Raw genomic sequence first — 15,686 nt, forward strand, 5'->3', positions numbered from 1 at the left:
GAGGGAGGAGCAGAGGATCTTGAGGGATCTGGCAGCCTTTGGGCCAGGAATCCCCAAACTTGGCAACTTTAAGACTGGTGGACTTCAACTCCCAGAATTCCTCAGCCAGCCATGCTTTGCGACTCGGCTTTATTTCGGGAGAGATGCCCAGGTGGCAGTGCCCTCCGTTGTCCTCCAGATGCCCGGGGCCCAGAAAGGGAACATGGCCGTCCCCTGGGGGCAGCCGTTCCTCCCACGAAGCCCCTCTATAACCGGCCTCCCTCTCTCCGCAGCGTCTTCCCCCGGGAGCTGAAGGAGGTCTTTGCCTCGTGGCGCCAAGAGTGCAGCAGCCGCGGCCGGCCGGACATCAGCGAGCGGCTGATCAGCGCCTCCCTCTTCCTCCGCTTCCTCTGCCCGGCCATCATGTCGCCCTCCCTCTTCAACCTGCTCCAGGAGTATCCGGATGACCGCACTGCCCGGACTCTGACCCTCATCGCCAAGGTCACCCAAAACCTGGCCAATTTTGCCAAGTAAGGCTCCTCTGGGTGGATCGGCTGATTTGGGGGTGGTTGTCATTGAGTGGCCAGTTTGGCACTGTCAGTTTCATCCCGTGAGATCATAGGGACTAGAAACCTGAAAGTGTCAAGATTCCCAAGCTCCGCTCCCCCTCATTTCCAATTCAGAGTTTGATCTAAAGGGAAGAACTCATCTGCCTCCCAGCCTTCTGCACGCACACACTTCTCTCTCCCCCCCCCCCCCCATTATGAATTTTTTAAAGCCTCTGAAAGCGAGAGAATCAGTTGCCGGGGTGGAGAATGAGACAGATCCCAGCCACGCTGCCAGCTTGCTACTTAAGCCCAGAGCTTTGCTGGAAACAAATCCCTCCCCCAGCTTTCCTGGCTAGTTCTGAGCTGCTTATCCTTAAAAAAGAGAGAGAGAAAGAAAGAAAGAGAAAGAGAGAGAGAAGGAAAGAAAAAGAGAAAGAAAAAGAGAAAGAGAGGAAGAGAAAGAGAGAGAGGAAGAGAAAGAAAGAGAGAGAGGGAGAGAGAGAGATCATAGACCTGCAGTGTTGCAGCTCCCAAAATTCAGGGCAGGGCACCATGTGGTTCCTCTGCCTGGCTGTGCCCACTCACTTCCTTGCCGCGATCAGTGCTTAGCTTTGACCTTTGTCCTAAGTGGGGGGCCTGCAGCTTCTCCCCCACTGCCCAAGCCTGCCTGGCCCAGGTTCCCCCATTTACACGGCATCTTCCCTGCTCCTTCAAGTGCCCACCTTGCCTGGCTTTGCCAGCTTGGAGATGGCAGTTCTATTCCTGCCGGGCGTTAGCCGTGTTCCGATGGTCCTCCTCTGCCTTGGGCCGCAGGTTTGGGAGCAAGGAAGAGTACATGTACTTCATGAACCAGTTTCTGGAGCACGAATGGACGAACATGCAGCGCTTCCTCCTGGAGATCTCCAACCCGGAGACCCTCTCCAACACGGCCGGCTTCGAGGGCTACATCGACCTGGGCCGGGAGCTGGCCACTCTGCATTCCCTACTCTGGGAGGTGGTGGCACAGCTGGATCAGGTAATGCCCTGATGCTAACCCGAACCCCTTCACGGCACAGCCAAAGGCTGGGGAGACCCACATCCAAAGCGGTCCCCAGAGGGCCCAGCAGAGCTTCCTAGGTGCCCCAAATGGCCTCCGAGGGGGCCAGCTGCGACTGCTCCGAGGGTGCCGTGGCTGGAGGCCTTTCTAGAAACGGACCAGCCTTTTCCTCCCTTGCAGAACACGGCCACCAAGCTGGGTCCCTTGTCGCGCCTCCTCAGGGACGTCAACGCCGCTCTGAGCAACCCGTCCTGCGTGCAGGTCTCGGTCACGAGCGACCCGGCCACCTCCACCCCAAATGCCGGCAACGGCATCTCTGTGGGGCTCCAGAAGATGGTCCTTGAGAGCGACCTGTCTGGGTAAGAGCGGACGAGCTGGTCTTGGCGGTGGGAGCCAGGGAGGGGCGGCAGGGAGGCGGACCTGGCCCTGGTGAGACCCCCGTGCGCTCTGGGGACCCTAAAGTGGAAGAGGCCGAGGTTGATGGGCGGGGCGGGGGAGAGGCAAAGTTCAATTGCACAGGCCAAACACATACACACATGACAGACCCCTTGGCAGTGCCCCACAGGACAGGGAATAACGGTGGGCGAGGGTCCCTGCGGGTGCAAAGCTCTCCGGGGAGGGTTCCTGGTGGCGGCAGCATGTTCTTCTCCTGAGCCTGGCGGATGTGATGCGCTTGCTTGCTTGCTGTCCTCTGCGTAGCGCGTTCTTCTCTCTCTGTCTCGCTGCCGTTTCTCCTTTTCTTCTTCTTCTTCGTTGTCGTCTTCTTCTTCTTCTCTTCCTCCTCCTCCTTCCTCTTCTCCTTATGCATTTTTATTTCCCCCACAGTCTGATAGATTTCACACGGTTACCGTCTCCAACCCCTGAAAACAAGGACTTGTTTTTTGTCACAAGGTCTGTGGGGGCTCAGCCGTCGCCCGCCCGGAGCTCCAGCTACTCGGAGGCCAATGAGCCCGACGTCCAGATGGCCAATGGCAGCAAGAGCCTCTCCATGGTGGACTTGCAGGACAATCGTCTTTTGGATGGCGGGGGCGGCGGGCTGGGAGCTGCCGAAGCGCTCCCCGAGAGCCACCCCTCCGCCGGGCAGGCCTGGGGCACACGGACTCAACAGAGTGGCGCAACGGGCACTGCCACCGTGCGCCGCTCCGCACAGACGCCCACCACCCCCAATGCCGAGAACGCCCCTGGCCGGCCACAGCTGCTGGCCCCCCTCTCCTTCCAGAACCCCGTCTACCAGATGGCGGCCGGCTTGCCGCTCTCCCCCCGGGGACTGGCTGACTCGGGCTCCGAGGGCCACAGCTCGCTCAGCTCCCACAGCAACAGCGAAGACTTGGCGGCGGCCACCAAGCACGGGTTCGGCAACTCCAGCGTCCCGGAGGACTTTGCCCGGCGTGCCGGAGAACTGGCCCGCCGGCAGCTCTCGGTCACCGAGAAGGGTGGGCAGCCGACGATGCCCCGGCAGAACAGCGGCGGCCCCCAGCGGCGGATAGACCAGCCCCCGCCCCCGCCCCCTCCCCCGCCCATCACTCGGGGCAGGACCCCTCCTTCCTTGCTGAGCACCTTGCAGTACCCCCGGCCAGCCAGCGGGGGCCTGCTTTCCTCCTCGCCCGACTGGCCGGGCAGTGGTGCCCGCCTGCGCCAGCAGTCCTCCTCTTCTAAGGGAGACAGCCCCGAAATGAAACAGCGCACCATGCACAAGCAGGTGAGTGGGGCAGCCCGGGGGCCGTGGGAAGGCGGGCCAGGCCATGAGCCCCGCACAGCCCCTCTGGTGCGCACTGGCTTCTACCCCCTTTTTCCTGGGTCTCTGCTGCCCGTGTTGGCCTCGCTGGCCACCTCTCTCTGTCCGCTGCTCACCAGGCACACAGGATGCCCACTTGAGATTTCTGTGTGCTACTTCTGCCCACTCAGAAGGTGCCAGATCTGTCACCAGCCCTGGGACCATAGTGGGGGAGCTGAGCTGCCCCCCACCCTCCGAAGCACCTCTGCCTTTTCTTATCAGTTAATGCCGTAAATCTTGGAGTTGTTTGTCCACCTTCAGCCCCGTCAATCTCTGCCTGAAACTCAATTAAGAGCCACGCTGAGCCCCTTGAAAGTATGGCTCAGCTTTTGGGCCCCACAATGGCTGCTCTGTGGACTGGGGTCTTCCCCAGGCTGATGTCCCACTCCCATTTCTACCCCTTGGTGGGAAGGCTTGCAATTTGCATGTCTTCTTGGGGTTCTTGGCTTCACCTCCAAGAAAGCCGGCCACCTGTGGCTGATCTCCCCCTTAATTGTCCACATATTAAAAGCGCCCCCCCCAACAGAACATCCAAAGGGGGTCTCTGCTTCGGCCAAAGCAAAGCATCTGAAACTACGTGAGATGCCCACCTCCCTCGCTGAAACCCCTGCAAAGCCGGCGCCCGTCGAGCCCAGCCCTCCCACCCCTGGCAGCCTCCAGCCGTGCCCAGGAGCACCCCCACCCCAGCAGGGCCGAACCCACCCTCGGGCAACCCCTGGAGTGAGAGGGCCATTCTCCACCCCTCTGTTCCGCCAAGGGCGTCGTGTCCACTTCGCCTTATGCCTGACGCCCTCTTTTCTCCCCACGGTGCAGGCCCCTTCTCCGGTGAACCCCAATGCGCTGGACCGCACGGCTGCCTGGCTCTTGAACATGAATGTGCAGTTTCTGGAAGAGGAAAACGCCGAGCCGGAATGCAAGCTCAGGAGTAAAGACGAGCTCAGCCAAGAGGAAAAGGTAACGGAGGAACCACAGCGGTTTTTCCTTCAGAGCTCCTGGCCCTGGGAAGACGGAGAGGCGCTCGGTCATAAGGCCCTGCACTAGCTGGGGGGGAAAAAATGCACCCCTTGCACTTCCTCCACCCCCTCCCACTTCCTTTGCCCCTTCTGCACTTCCCTCTCGCCTGCCCTGCTCACCCCATTCTCCCGGGGGTGCCCCACCAAGCCTGGGCATTGCTGTCAAAGAAAGGAGCATGTTTGTAGTTCAGGAATGAAACGAGGAGACCTTGGTGCTCTCTGAGCTTGGTGGCTATACTTGCAGACATTTCATGACCCAACTAGGGAACAAAATCAGTGCTAGAAAGGAGTGGGGTTCTTGCATTCCCTTCTCGCACCAATGGTAGGACAGACCCCCTGCCTGCTTTCAAAAAAGGTGGATGCGGGACCACGGGGCTGCTGCTGTGGCACAGCTGGCCTAGCCCCGCCTTTCCTCCCTTCCCCTTTGCCCCCCTGCCCAGTTTCAGCAAGACGTGGCAGTGCTGCAGGACAAGCTGCGCCAATCTGCCAAGAAGCTGGAGGAATACGAAGTGCGCTTCCGGTGCCAGGAGGAGGGCACGCAGAAGCTGGCGCTGGAGTACCAAGCCCGGCTGGAGGAGAGCGAAGAACGGCTGCGGAGGCAGCAAGAAGACAAGGAAATACAGATGAAGGGCATCATCAGCAGGTAAGTGGAGGGGGGACATCCTGTGTCCCCCACAAAGTCACAGGGGATTCCTCCAGCGGGCATCATTCCGACCGGGTCTGGCATTTAGACACGGATGCACAGCCAGGGTGTCCAAAAATGGAGGGGGAGGGAAGAAGGGGAGAAAGGCTGTACCATTGAGAAGGGACCCCTTTTCCCACCCCCAGGCTGATGTCGGTGGAGGAGGAGCTCAAGAAGGATCACGCGGAAATGCAGGCGGCAGTGGACTCCAAGCAGAAGATCATCGATGCGCAGGTGGGGGAGGGGGGGCTCTCTCCGAGCTGCGCGTTGGGGTGGGGAACAGGGTGGGTGGTAAATGCAGGGAACCAAAAACAGACGAGGAATTACTTCGGAGTAATTCCCTTTTTGCTGCTTGCTGGGAGACGGGAATCTTGCCAAAGTAAAGCACAAATCTTAAATATATCCTGAGAACGGCCAGGGAGGGGTCTCTCTCTCTTCCTGCCTACCAAGGATTCCAGGCTGAGCTGCCTCTTGGCACCTTGGGAAACACACACACACACACACACACACACACACACACAAAACTCCCCACCACCTTCCACCCCAGGGGTTCCTCCCCCCCCCCCTTTCAGGAAGAAGGTCAGACTAAGGAGCCTCCTGGCATCTCGTTTCCCCAGTGTCAGGTGGAGCTTCTGCCCACACGGGCGTTGGTCCCCTTGGCATCCAGGCAGAGTGACGCTGCTGCTGGGAGGGCTATGCTACCTGAGCAACTCCAGGGATTTGCCCGGCTCCTCGTATCTCCGAGGCGGCCATTCTCCGCAGCCCTGGCCCATTAGAGGCAATCAGAGATGCTGCTGGCCTCAGCAAGAGCCCCCCACCCCCCGCTCATCCATTAATTAGTCCACCGGCTGGATCGATTCAGGGTCGAGAAGCAGAGACAGCCAGGAGATCTTCATCAGCCGCCCGAGGCGAGGCTGGAGGACAAGCACCTTCCTGGGGGAGCCTGCCTCTCAAAATCACGCCAGGCGAGAGCGGAGAGACAGAAGCTGCTTTGCTGCAAATCAATACCGCAGGCGCCTTCGTGGGAAACAAAAATGTTGGGTGCCGGAAAGCCTAGAAAAAAGGAAGAAAATGGCCCCCAATTCGAAAAAGGGGCCCGTGTCTCTGTTGCCATCTCTCCTCCTGGCCTGCCTGCGTCCCCTTGTCCCTACTTTGGTGACTTTGAGAAATGTGGACTTCCAGAATCGCACAGCCGGCTGGACTTCAACTCCCAGAACTCCCCAGGTAGCATGCTGGAATTCTGGGAGTTGAAGTCCACGCTTCTTAAAGTCACCAAGGTTGGGAGAAACCGTCCCAGAGGGATTGTGGTATTGTCAAGGCTCTGAAAGTTACCGTATTTTTTGGAGTATAAGACGCATCTTTTTCCCCCCTAAAAGGGGGTGAAAATTTGGGTGCGTCTTATACTCTGAATGTAGCCCCGCCCACCCACTGGACCCCACCCTTTGGCCTCTGCCTCCCAGCAATTTACCTCCTTGCAGCAAATAGCAAGAAGAAACAGCTCCTTTCAGCTTCAGCACAGCCTAATTAGGACAAGTTGATTGGATCGGCCTCCCGACTCTCAGCTGATTTGCTCTCAGCTGTTTTGCTCTCAGCTGTTTTGCTCTCAGCTGTTTTGCGCAGGGCCTCTGCTGCTTGCTGCAAGGAGGTAAATTGCTGGGAGCAGATTTTTTTTTTCCCTTGTGCTAATCAAGCTATGCTGAAAACGAAAACGAAAGTAAAGCAGGCTGTTTGCTGCAATGAGGCAGAGGCAGATTTCTCTTTCTTGTTTTCCTCACCAAAAAGGATAGGTGCATTTTACAGTCCGGAGCATTTTATACTCCGAAAAATATGGTAAATTGCTGCCTGTCACGGATAACAAAAAACGCTTTAGCTGCGGGAATCTTTCCAAAGTAGGACAGGGGCTCCCTTTGCACTGACTGTCTGTGTCCCCTTTTGCCACCCAGGAGAAACGCATCGCTTCCTTGGACGCGGCCAACGCCCGGCTCATGAGCGCCCTCACGCAGCTGAAAGAGAGGTACAGCACGCAAACCCGCAATGGGATCTCCCCCACCAACCCGACTAAATTGCAGATCACCGAGAGCGGTGAATTCCGGAACAGCAGCAGCTGTTAACCCAGGGACCAGCTGCTGCGGGCATGCAAGAGCGAGAGGAGAGCCAAGTCGAGCGCCCAGGAGGGGTGAGCTACCTGGCACGGGCCTGGCACTCCCCTGGTCCGCCTCCTCCAGCGGGCAAAGCCAAATGGACCTCCCCCCGAGCCCTCCTCGCCAGCGGCCCCTGGCCCAGAGATGGCGCTGATTGCACAGGAGCCTCCAACCGAGCAGGAGTGAAGCCAGTTGTCCAAAGAAGATGCTTCAGCAGCAAAGCCGGGTCACTTCCAGGAATGCGGAGAGACTTCTGACGCGCCCAGCATCCTGTTACAGCAAGTTCTCCCTGATCCGTCACACCTGGCACTGCCGCCACCCTGGAATTTGCCCTGCTGGGCGCCGCCACATCCCACTGAGTGCTCGTACGGTGCCAGGGGCCTCGTCCCCCTTCGTCCGGGGCATGGCACCTCCTCCCAGCCCCAACAGACCTCATCAGGGAACGGAGGAGGAATTGGGGCAGCTCAGGGGCTCCATCATGGGCAGAAGGAGTCTCTGCAGAGGTGTTAGATGCGTCTCTGTGTGAATCCCTGAAGAATGACCGCCAGCCGGAAAACCTCAACCCCAGCCAGAAAGTTCAAGCTCCGTTTAAAGATGTTCCTCTCTCTCTCGGTTTAAGTTTGCAGAGTTAATTTGAGGGGGTCAACTTTTATCAGCACGGATCCCCTCTTCCAGCACTTAGCCCCCCCCCTCCAAGCATTTCTGCCCCCAGGGCTGGAGACAAGGCCAAAAATAAAGGGCAAAGGGCAGAAGGAAGCATCAGTTCGGTGCAGCCAGGAGAGGAGTGAAGCTGACTATCTTGCATCTAGGCACAGGTTTTGCATGCCGTATGCTGCAAATGCAATGAATTAGCTCAGCGGCAGAAGGCCTGTTTGGCTCACCCTCAGGCTGGCGAGACCCAAAAAGTTTGAAAAGGCGGTGAAAGCTGCGGAAGGCCCCTCCCCCTTGCCCAGCCCTGCCCAAGCAGCAAAAGCGAGAAGCCACCGGATGTGCTCCTGGGGCGTTTCGGAGGTCCTGGCATCCCAGGGAAGAACGGTCGTGGCCACAACCTCTGGCCGAAGGGCTCTTTTGCTGTGCCAAACAATAACAGTGGAAAAAAAATCAGCTTCCTGCCACTGAACGAAACTCTAAAGCCCAAGAAACAAATCCACACCAGGGCACGGTGCAATAGTGTGTCGGGGGATATACCAAGGCAGCCAAATCTCTGGCGGGGTTTGCAAAAGGAAAAAAACCAGCTGCTTTGCCAGCTTGGGCCTCCGGGGAGGGGTGTTGGGGTAACGGCTCCCCCCTCAATTTCCTAGCACCGTCCCACAGATGGGGAGGACCCCCCTTTCTAGAAAGCTGCTCACAAAGGGGGGGGTGTCTGCTTGGCGGGGCCTCTCGCATCCCAAGAGGGCTCCAACTGGCCAGGGAGGGGTCGCCCTGCTTAGCAGCCCTGTTTCTCCAGCAACGTGTATGGCAGGTCCCTGCATGATGGCTGCCGGAGAAGCACCAGAGGACGAAAAATAACAGCCTCCCTCGCGTATGAAGGCCGGTAACCCCCTCTCTTTTTTCTTCCACAGTCTGCGTTAGGAATAAAACAGCCCAAAGCCCAAAGCAGACCTTTCTGGAGTCCTCTCCTCTTTTCAGGGGGTGTGGGTGCTGCGTGGGAAGCTTGCCACCTCGACGAGGCCACACAAAAGAGAGTAAACGAGCAAGGACGCGCCCTCTGAAAAGTGCCGCCCCCTCCCCTAATCTGAACCGCTGGGCAGCCCTAGCCGGGCTGGGGGCCCCGTCTTGGCAGCGCGGTCCGTTGTGAGACGGGGTGCGCGAGGTGTGTAGGAGGCAGCAGCCACGGAGGAAGGCGAAAGAAGCCGGACGTTGAATCCCTCTTGCTCCAAACGCTTCTCCGCCACCATCCGGCTCGGCTGCGTGCAAACTCCGGCCCCGGGCCCTTCCCCAGAAGACCCGAAGTTTAATACTGACAACACCCCCTACCTGGTGATCCCACCTGGGCCCGAACATTCGCAGACAATCATGCTGCTTTTCTGCACCCCGCTTTCTCTCTCTCTCTCTGTCTCTCTGGGACGAAGGAACCAATGCATAAAGATCAGTGGCACCACTGGACACCTCCAAATAGCTGTTTCTTGCCCCCCCCCCCAATTCCCCAGGTGGCCATTTATAAGGTGGGTGCCCATCACCAAGAAGGGTGCATGCAAAACGGAGCACAGATTTCCTAGGGCATGGTGCCCAGACAGGGTCTTAGGCAGCCTGGGCAAAGCCACAGGGGACTGGGCACCTTTCCTTGCCAACCACTCCCTGGGGTCTTGAGGGGCCTTGCCATCCCACAGCCAATCATCCAAAGCCCTTCCCAGCCAGCCATACCTTAAGTAAGGGGGCACTTTCCACTGCCCTATCCTATTGGCTCTGCTGGGGGCTTTCCAGGGCGCTGGGAACATTTGCCAAATGCCATGCCACAGAAGCTGGAACCTGCCCCCCAGGAAGCCCTCTCGCCTCGCCCACCAGGGGCCTAAGATGCCAGGAGGGACCCCCTGTGCCATCCGGGGTTCAGTCCAGCTTCCAGTGCCTCACTTCCTCACCCTTCAAGCCTGGGCAGGTGGGAGGGCACCCCAGCTCCGTTCCCCCCATGGGAAGAGAGGCCTTTCCTTCCCCCTTTTCTCTGTTCTTGAACTTTCTGCCATATGAACTTGTTACGATCTGTAAGGTTTTCTTTTTTACAACTAACCCTTATATAATACACTGATCTTTAGAAGTTGTACAGGTCCTCTTTGTAAAATGGAGAAAGATGTTTTCAAGTATCGAATATAATGTGCCATTTTTTATTTTATTTTATTTTTTGCCTGACAATACAAAAACGGCTGCTTTGATTTAGGGGAGCCCAGCACAGTGTTACAGCCACGCGGGGGGGAAACGGGGCTGGCTCTGTCCAAACTCACCCTTTGAAAACCCAAATATGGATGTTTCCACTTGGTTCTGGTGGTCCAATCCCTTCTGCTGGTTTTGGAAGTGAGCTTTGTGGTTCCTACTAAATTTGGAGGAAGAAAAGGTGGATACCAAAAAGGCAAAGGTGCATTTTTTCCAAATTTGACACTTGGGCCCAAGCCAGCTTTGTGGAAACAGCACTGAGGTCCTGGGGGCTGAATCGAAGACCCTGTGGGGGTGGGGCACCCCACAACTGTTCTGCACCACTTGGCATACTATGCCACAAGGGTCTGCGTGGCTTTGGCACGTGAGGGGATGCAGGGATTGGGCCCCCATCCGGAAGATAGGAGATAAAAGGCTTCACCAAAAGCCCCAGGGTGGGTGGGTGGTCTATTGGGGAAGGGCAGTGATTTTTCCACCAAACGGGACTCCCTGAGGTTGCTTTGTGGTTTGGCATCCACTATGTGAAAAAAAATATATGTATCTCCGTGTGGTCTCCTTTCCCTTTTCCCTCCTGGACAGCAGCACTGTATCTTCAAATATACCTCTCTGGCGCCCACAAGCGTCCCGGGTCCCTCTTGCTCCCTGTTCAAACCAGTCTCCGTGTTTTATAGCCTCTTCTAAAAGAAACCAAGCAAAAAAAAAAAAATGACAATAATAATAATTTTTGTAAGTATGTTTAATAAAATAATAATAACGAATAATAATAATAATAATAATAATAATATGAAGCCGAGCGGCAGGACTTGCTGAGTCGTTTCCTTCAGTTTTGCGTCCGAATAATGTACAGAGAACGTAGTTTGTGTCCAGAGCAAAGAACCATGACGTGTGCGTGCCATTTATGTACATTTGCAATTAGAAAAAATATTAAAGATTTATTTAGCTATTTTATTCAAGCTTTTTTTCCGTGCAGGATGCCTTCTATGTGCTTGAGGAGTTAATTGTCGTTGTGGGGTGTAGGTGGGTTGGAGGGCCAGTGCTGAAGTTTACCTGGGAGCAACTGCACCCCCAAATTCTGCAGGAGGAGGATGCCAAGGAATTGGAGGGACACAGAGAGAAAAAGAGAGAGAGAGACGAGGTAAGAACATTGGGGTTCTTGTTACACTCTTCATACTATCTGCTCCGTGGAAAGCCCCTTCGTTTCTTCTCGCTCTTTCACGCCAGCTCAGCACCTCAACTTTTGAGTGGCCTGAGCATCTCATTCGACTTTCTTACCTTCCTCTGCACTAAGAGAGTTCTCAACTTACAGCCATCCGTTTAGCGAGCAAAGTCAACGGGGGAAACTAGGTTCACTTCACAACCTTGTTACCTCACTTGACAGCGCGGTGATTCACTTAACAACCAGGGCAAGAAAAGTCATAAAAGTGGGGCAAGACTCACTCCACCACTGTCTTCCTTAGGAACGGGAATTTGGACTCTGTTGTGGTGGTAAGTTGAGAACCGCCTGCATTCATTCGTGACCTGATCTCCTCCGTATCGCCTCTTTTGGTTTTTCCAAGAAATAATGTGGACCAGCAATCCTACCAGAGCTTGGGCATCTTAAAATCTCCCCTTGTCTCTCCCCCGCCCCCCAGGTCTTTAGTCAACTTGTTAGGTAGGCACAGCGTTCACCTGCTTGTCCTGGCTTCTTGCCACTTACGTATAAACTGCAATTCCTCACTCCATTTTCCTTGTCAAAACCCAATTACCTTGGTCTCGGATACATCAATTTTCAGGCTCAGGCCTCTCGCTGCTTCTGCTTCGTACAAGCTAATATTGGCTGAAAATCACTCCGGTTTGTCAGCCGAGCAGCGGCAACATCTGCATATAAATGCACAGCGAGCTCTGCCAGCCGCCACAAGCATTCCTTAGGTATTTATTTCTAAATTTAGCAGCCAACGGAACATCACACACGTCGCCCTCTCTGCTCCACGCTCTCCAACGGTCTCTAAGCTTCCCTCTTTCTTTGCCCGGCGTTCTCTGCATTCAGCAACTCACCTTCAACTCTGTCCTTGCGCAAAAGGGGCCACCGGAATTCATTCAAGCCTATTTACTTTAACCTTCCTTTTTTTATTTTTATTTTTTTTTGCAACCCACAAATGTACAACATAGGGTCCCGTTCTTACCCTTCTTACCCTGCCTGGCACGAAGCTGCTTTGCACTTTTAAATGTTCGAAATTCTCACTTCCCGCGTCAACAACTGCCCGTTTCCAGGCACACTTAACAAATTAATGGACTTTGTAGGCGTTGCCTCCATTCGTGCTCACTTCTCCTTCACGCAGGAAACAATAAAGAGCAGCTTTCCAATTGTCAGTTTCTCACAACACCTTAAATAAATCGCAGGGCCAGCCTGCAGGCACAACACCTCCTGCTTTTAATGTTTCTGCAGTTGTATCGTCTTACTCCGACACTCTTGGCATTTTTCAACGGTCTCGGTGATTGTGTTTTAAACCTTTTCGTGTTTTTTTCCCCCTTGGACAGAAGTATATACAGCTTTCATTTCTGTTTCCCTCTTCAACATGTCTCCATCAATCACAGCTTTCCTCATTTCATTTCTCAAAGCACCCAGCCCTGTTTACATGCGGTTGTGCCCCCTGAGTTAGAGAGCCCTCATTCGCCCCTCCAGCTCTTCCAAATCTTTACCTTGGCGACAACTTACCAAGGGGAAGAAGCAAACTGGAAGCAGCAATTTTAGGAGTTGTTGGTGCATCTTACACACACACACACACACACACACACACTAACACACCGTGAAATAACTTGTACGCACTAAAAAGCATTTGCCAAGGTAGGGGAAGAATCCTGCACCACTTCCAAAGCTTGAGGCTTTGGCGCACCTGGCCTGAATGATGCCAAGTGCCCTCCAGCTCATGGCAACAAGGCTGGGCATCCCAGTCTTGGCGTCCCCTCCTGCCCGCACTTCCACCCAGACAGCCGGGTCATCGTTTCTGGGGGACCCTCTCTTTTTCCAGACAGCACACACAGGCAGACCCCCAATCTACGGCCAGCCCCCGATGGCCTTTGCCAGCGACGCCTAGACCTTGGGCATATGGTGCCACTGGGCTCCTGCCCTGCCTTCTGGTTTCCGGGGATCTTGGCGGCTTCTTCCTGGCACCCTTCAAGGGAGCTAATTACTGTGCCGCTAATGAGGCACAGGTGCTAATTCTTCCTCCTGCTCTGTCTCTGGCCCCTTCCAAGGCTGAAGATCCCCTTCCAGAAGGGCAAAGAAACGGGGGCAGGAGCTGGGCAGTCGGAGGGAAGGAGGAAGGCTTTGCTTCCGTCCAAAGAGAAGCTGCCCCAGAGGGGAACTGGGAGGGCCAGGCCCTTTAGTGTACTGGCTGCAAATCTGGACTCCCGGGTGGGCAGCTGCAGGCAGGCACAGGGTCACAGCGGAGCCGGTGGGGTCTCCAACCTTCACCTCTTTGCTTGTAGATTTCTTCCTTTACTCCCCTCGGTCAACCATTGTTTTAAGTGTGTAAAGATGGGGAGGGGCTAGAGCAGAACCAGGGTTGCTATAGTTATACGCCAGCAATGCTAAGTAGGATGTGATCAAGACCCACTCCCCAATTTAAAAACCAGGACTGCACCACTCTGTTCAAGAACAAGCTGACATCCCACAATCACAAGAGATTCTGCTCACCCACAGCAATTTCAGATGCAAACCCAACAGAACTGCTTCTGAATTTGCATTCTTTGCTGCCATAAATCAGCAAACGGGGGTGCTCTTAAAAGAAGTGATGTCCTTGCAAATTGTTGCCCGAATCTAGCAAAAAAGGGAGAATTGGGGAATGAAAGATGGACTCGCCACCCGTGGGAAGGGGCCCTTGATGTGTCTCTCTTGGGAAGGGAGCCCAAGTCGCCCTCGGAGGCCCTTTCCTGGCTCTGGATGACGGGTTCTGCCTTACAGCTTCATTAGCGGGAAGTGGCTGAAAATAGCACCAGTCCACCGCTGAGATTCTGACAGCTCTCCGGGAGCCGAGACTGAGCCGCGCTCCTTCCCCAGCACCCTGCCTTGTCAGAGGAGCTGAGAAAAACTAGAAATGGAACCTCAAATGGATGGAGGGGTGGGAGGGAGGGAGGGGGGGCAAGGAGGCTCGCCCGAGTCCCAGATTCATCAGGGCTAGTAACATTGTGCTGGTTCCACTCGTTTACATTCACAAGCCTTGTCCCATGCTTTTTTCATGCTGCACAAACCCCTCGTTAGGTCTCCCTGCCCGGTGCTGAAGGAGGCGGAAGGAATGCAGCTGTGGGGGGGGTCAGGAGTGGCCCTCCCCCAGAGCCAGCCAGGTGAGGAGATACGGCCAAGGGACCGGTGGGGGGGAGCAGCCATTGCCCACCACTGCTTGGTCCCAGAGCTGATCCCCCAACTGGAGGGGACCCACACCATCTCCCCTCTGCTCCCGGGGCCTGTCGGCTCTCTTCCCCTCCGCCGAGACAAAACGAGGCCCGCGGAGGTGGCAATTAAGCTACCTGATCTAATTACTGTAATTGCCAATACAGATTATCCGCACAAATGGCGGATAATTTCTTGCCTCCCGCACTTCCTTCATCAGGGGGGGTCTCCCCTTCTAGAGACGGTGGGGAGGCCGCCTTCCCTTCCCTTTCCTTTCCTTCCAGGGCTCCCGCAGCAGCCGCCCTGACAAGCAGAAACCCAGCTGGTCAAGCCAGGGGATGAACCGGGAAAAGGGGAAGGGGGCCTTGCACCATTGCAAATACAGGTAGTCCTCGACTTACAACCATTCGTTTAGTGACCATTCAAAGTTACGACAGCCCTGAAAAAAGTGACCTATGGCGGCTTTTCACACGACGGTTGCAGCTTTCCCCGGGTCACGGGATCAAAATTCAAACACTTGGCAACTGACATGAACTTATGACAGTTGCTGTCCCGGGGTCATGTCATTGCCTTTTGCCACCTTCTAACAAGCACAGTCAACGGGGAGGCCAGATTCACTTAATGACCCGTGGCAAGAAAGGTCTTAAAGTGGGACAAAACTCACTTAACAGCCGTCTCGCTCAGCAGCAGAAATTTTGGGCTGAATTAGAATAGAACAGAATTCTTTATTGGCCAAGTGTGATTGGACACACAAGGAATTACAGTCGTATGTCGAGGACTACCTGTACTGCAAAACCTGGGCTGGCACATTCTCTGGAAGGCATTTGGGTGTTTTCCTCCTAGGATTCCCAGGTTTAAGCGTCCCATTCTGCGTCTTTAATTCCCGGTTGTCTCTTTCGAAAGGAGGGCCGTAAAACAAAACCAGCTAAAGCAGCTTCCCCTGAACCGTTTTGTATCCCCGTTAAAAACTGCATGTCAGAAATGAAGCGTGACTAACATCCTCCTGCATTATGCACTGCCTGCCTCCACAGAGAGGGAGAGGGAGAGGTATTATCAGGTAACCTGGAGCTAAAATAGAGACCCATTTCCCATTTGCAGAAATGGGGGGGGGGATGCCTAGTTTTAGGGAGGAAACGGCTAAGCTAATTAAATCCATGTGTTTTAAAAACCTCTTCTTATCCCTTTTTATTGTTTTAGGCTGAAAATCAATTCAATTCACAAATTCTCTAGCTGGCAGGTCTATCCAAAATGCCTTCCTACCATTGCTCTTTTTCCCTCT

At 55.2% G+C, this 15,686-nt stretch overlaps 1 protein-coding gene across 1 annotated transcript in view; it reads left to right on the top strand.

Moving 5' to 3' along the window:
• The window catches only part of DAB2IP (DAB2 interacting protein), a 59,750-nt gene extending 48,824 nt beyond the window's left edge, over positions 1-10,926 (top strand). The window contains exons 9-16 of the mRNA XM_070955482.1: positions 273-509; positions 1,341-1,542; positions 1,744-1,922; positions 2,389-3,262; positions 4,151-4,291; positions 4,791-4,993; positions 5,179-5,266; positions 6,976-10,926. Coding sequence (XP_070811583.1) covers positions 273-509; positions 1,341-1,542; positions 1,744-1,922; positions 2,389-3,262; positions 4,151-4,291; positions 4,791-4,993; positions 5,179-5,266; positions 6,976-7,143 — 2,092 coding nt within the window. The 3' untranslated portion in view covers positions 7,144-10,926. The remainder of the gene's footprint in view (positions 1-272; positions 510-1,340; positions 1,543-1,743; positions 1,923-2,388; positions 3,263-4,150; positions 4,292-4,790; positions 4,994-5,178; positions 5,267-6,975) is intronic.
• Positions 10,927-15,686: the final 4,760 nt, after the last annotated feature.

The sequence above is a fragment of the Pituophis catenifer genome, unplaced genomic scaffold (genome assembly GCF_029215685.1).
Source record: "Pituophis catenifer annectens isolate HBS135680 unplaced genomic scaffold, rPitCat1.0.hap2 SCAF_17, whole genome shotgun sequence".
Classification (NCBI taxonomy): domain Eukaryota; kingdom Metazoa; phylum Chordata; class Lepidosauria; order Squamata; family Colubridae; genus Pituophis; species Pituophis catenifer.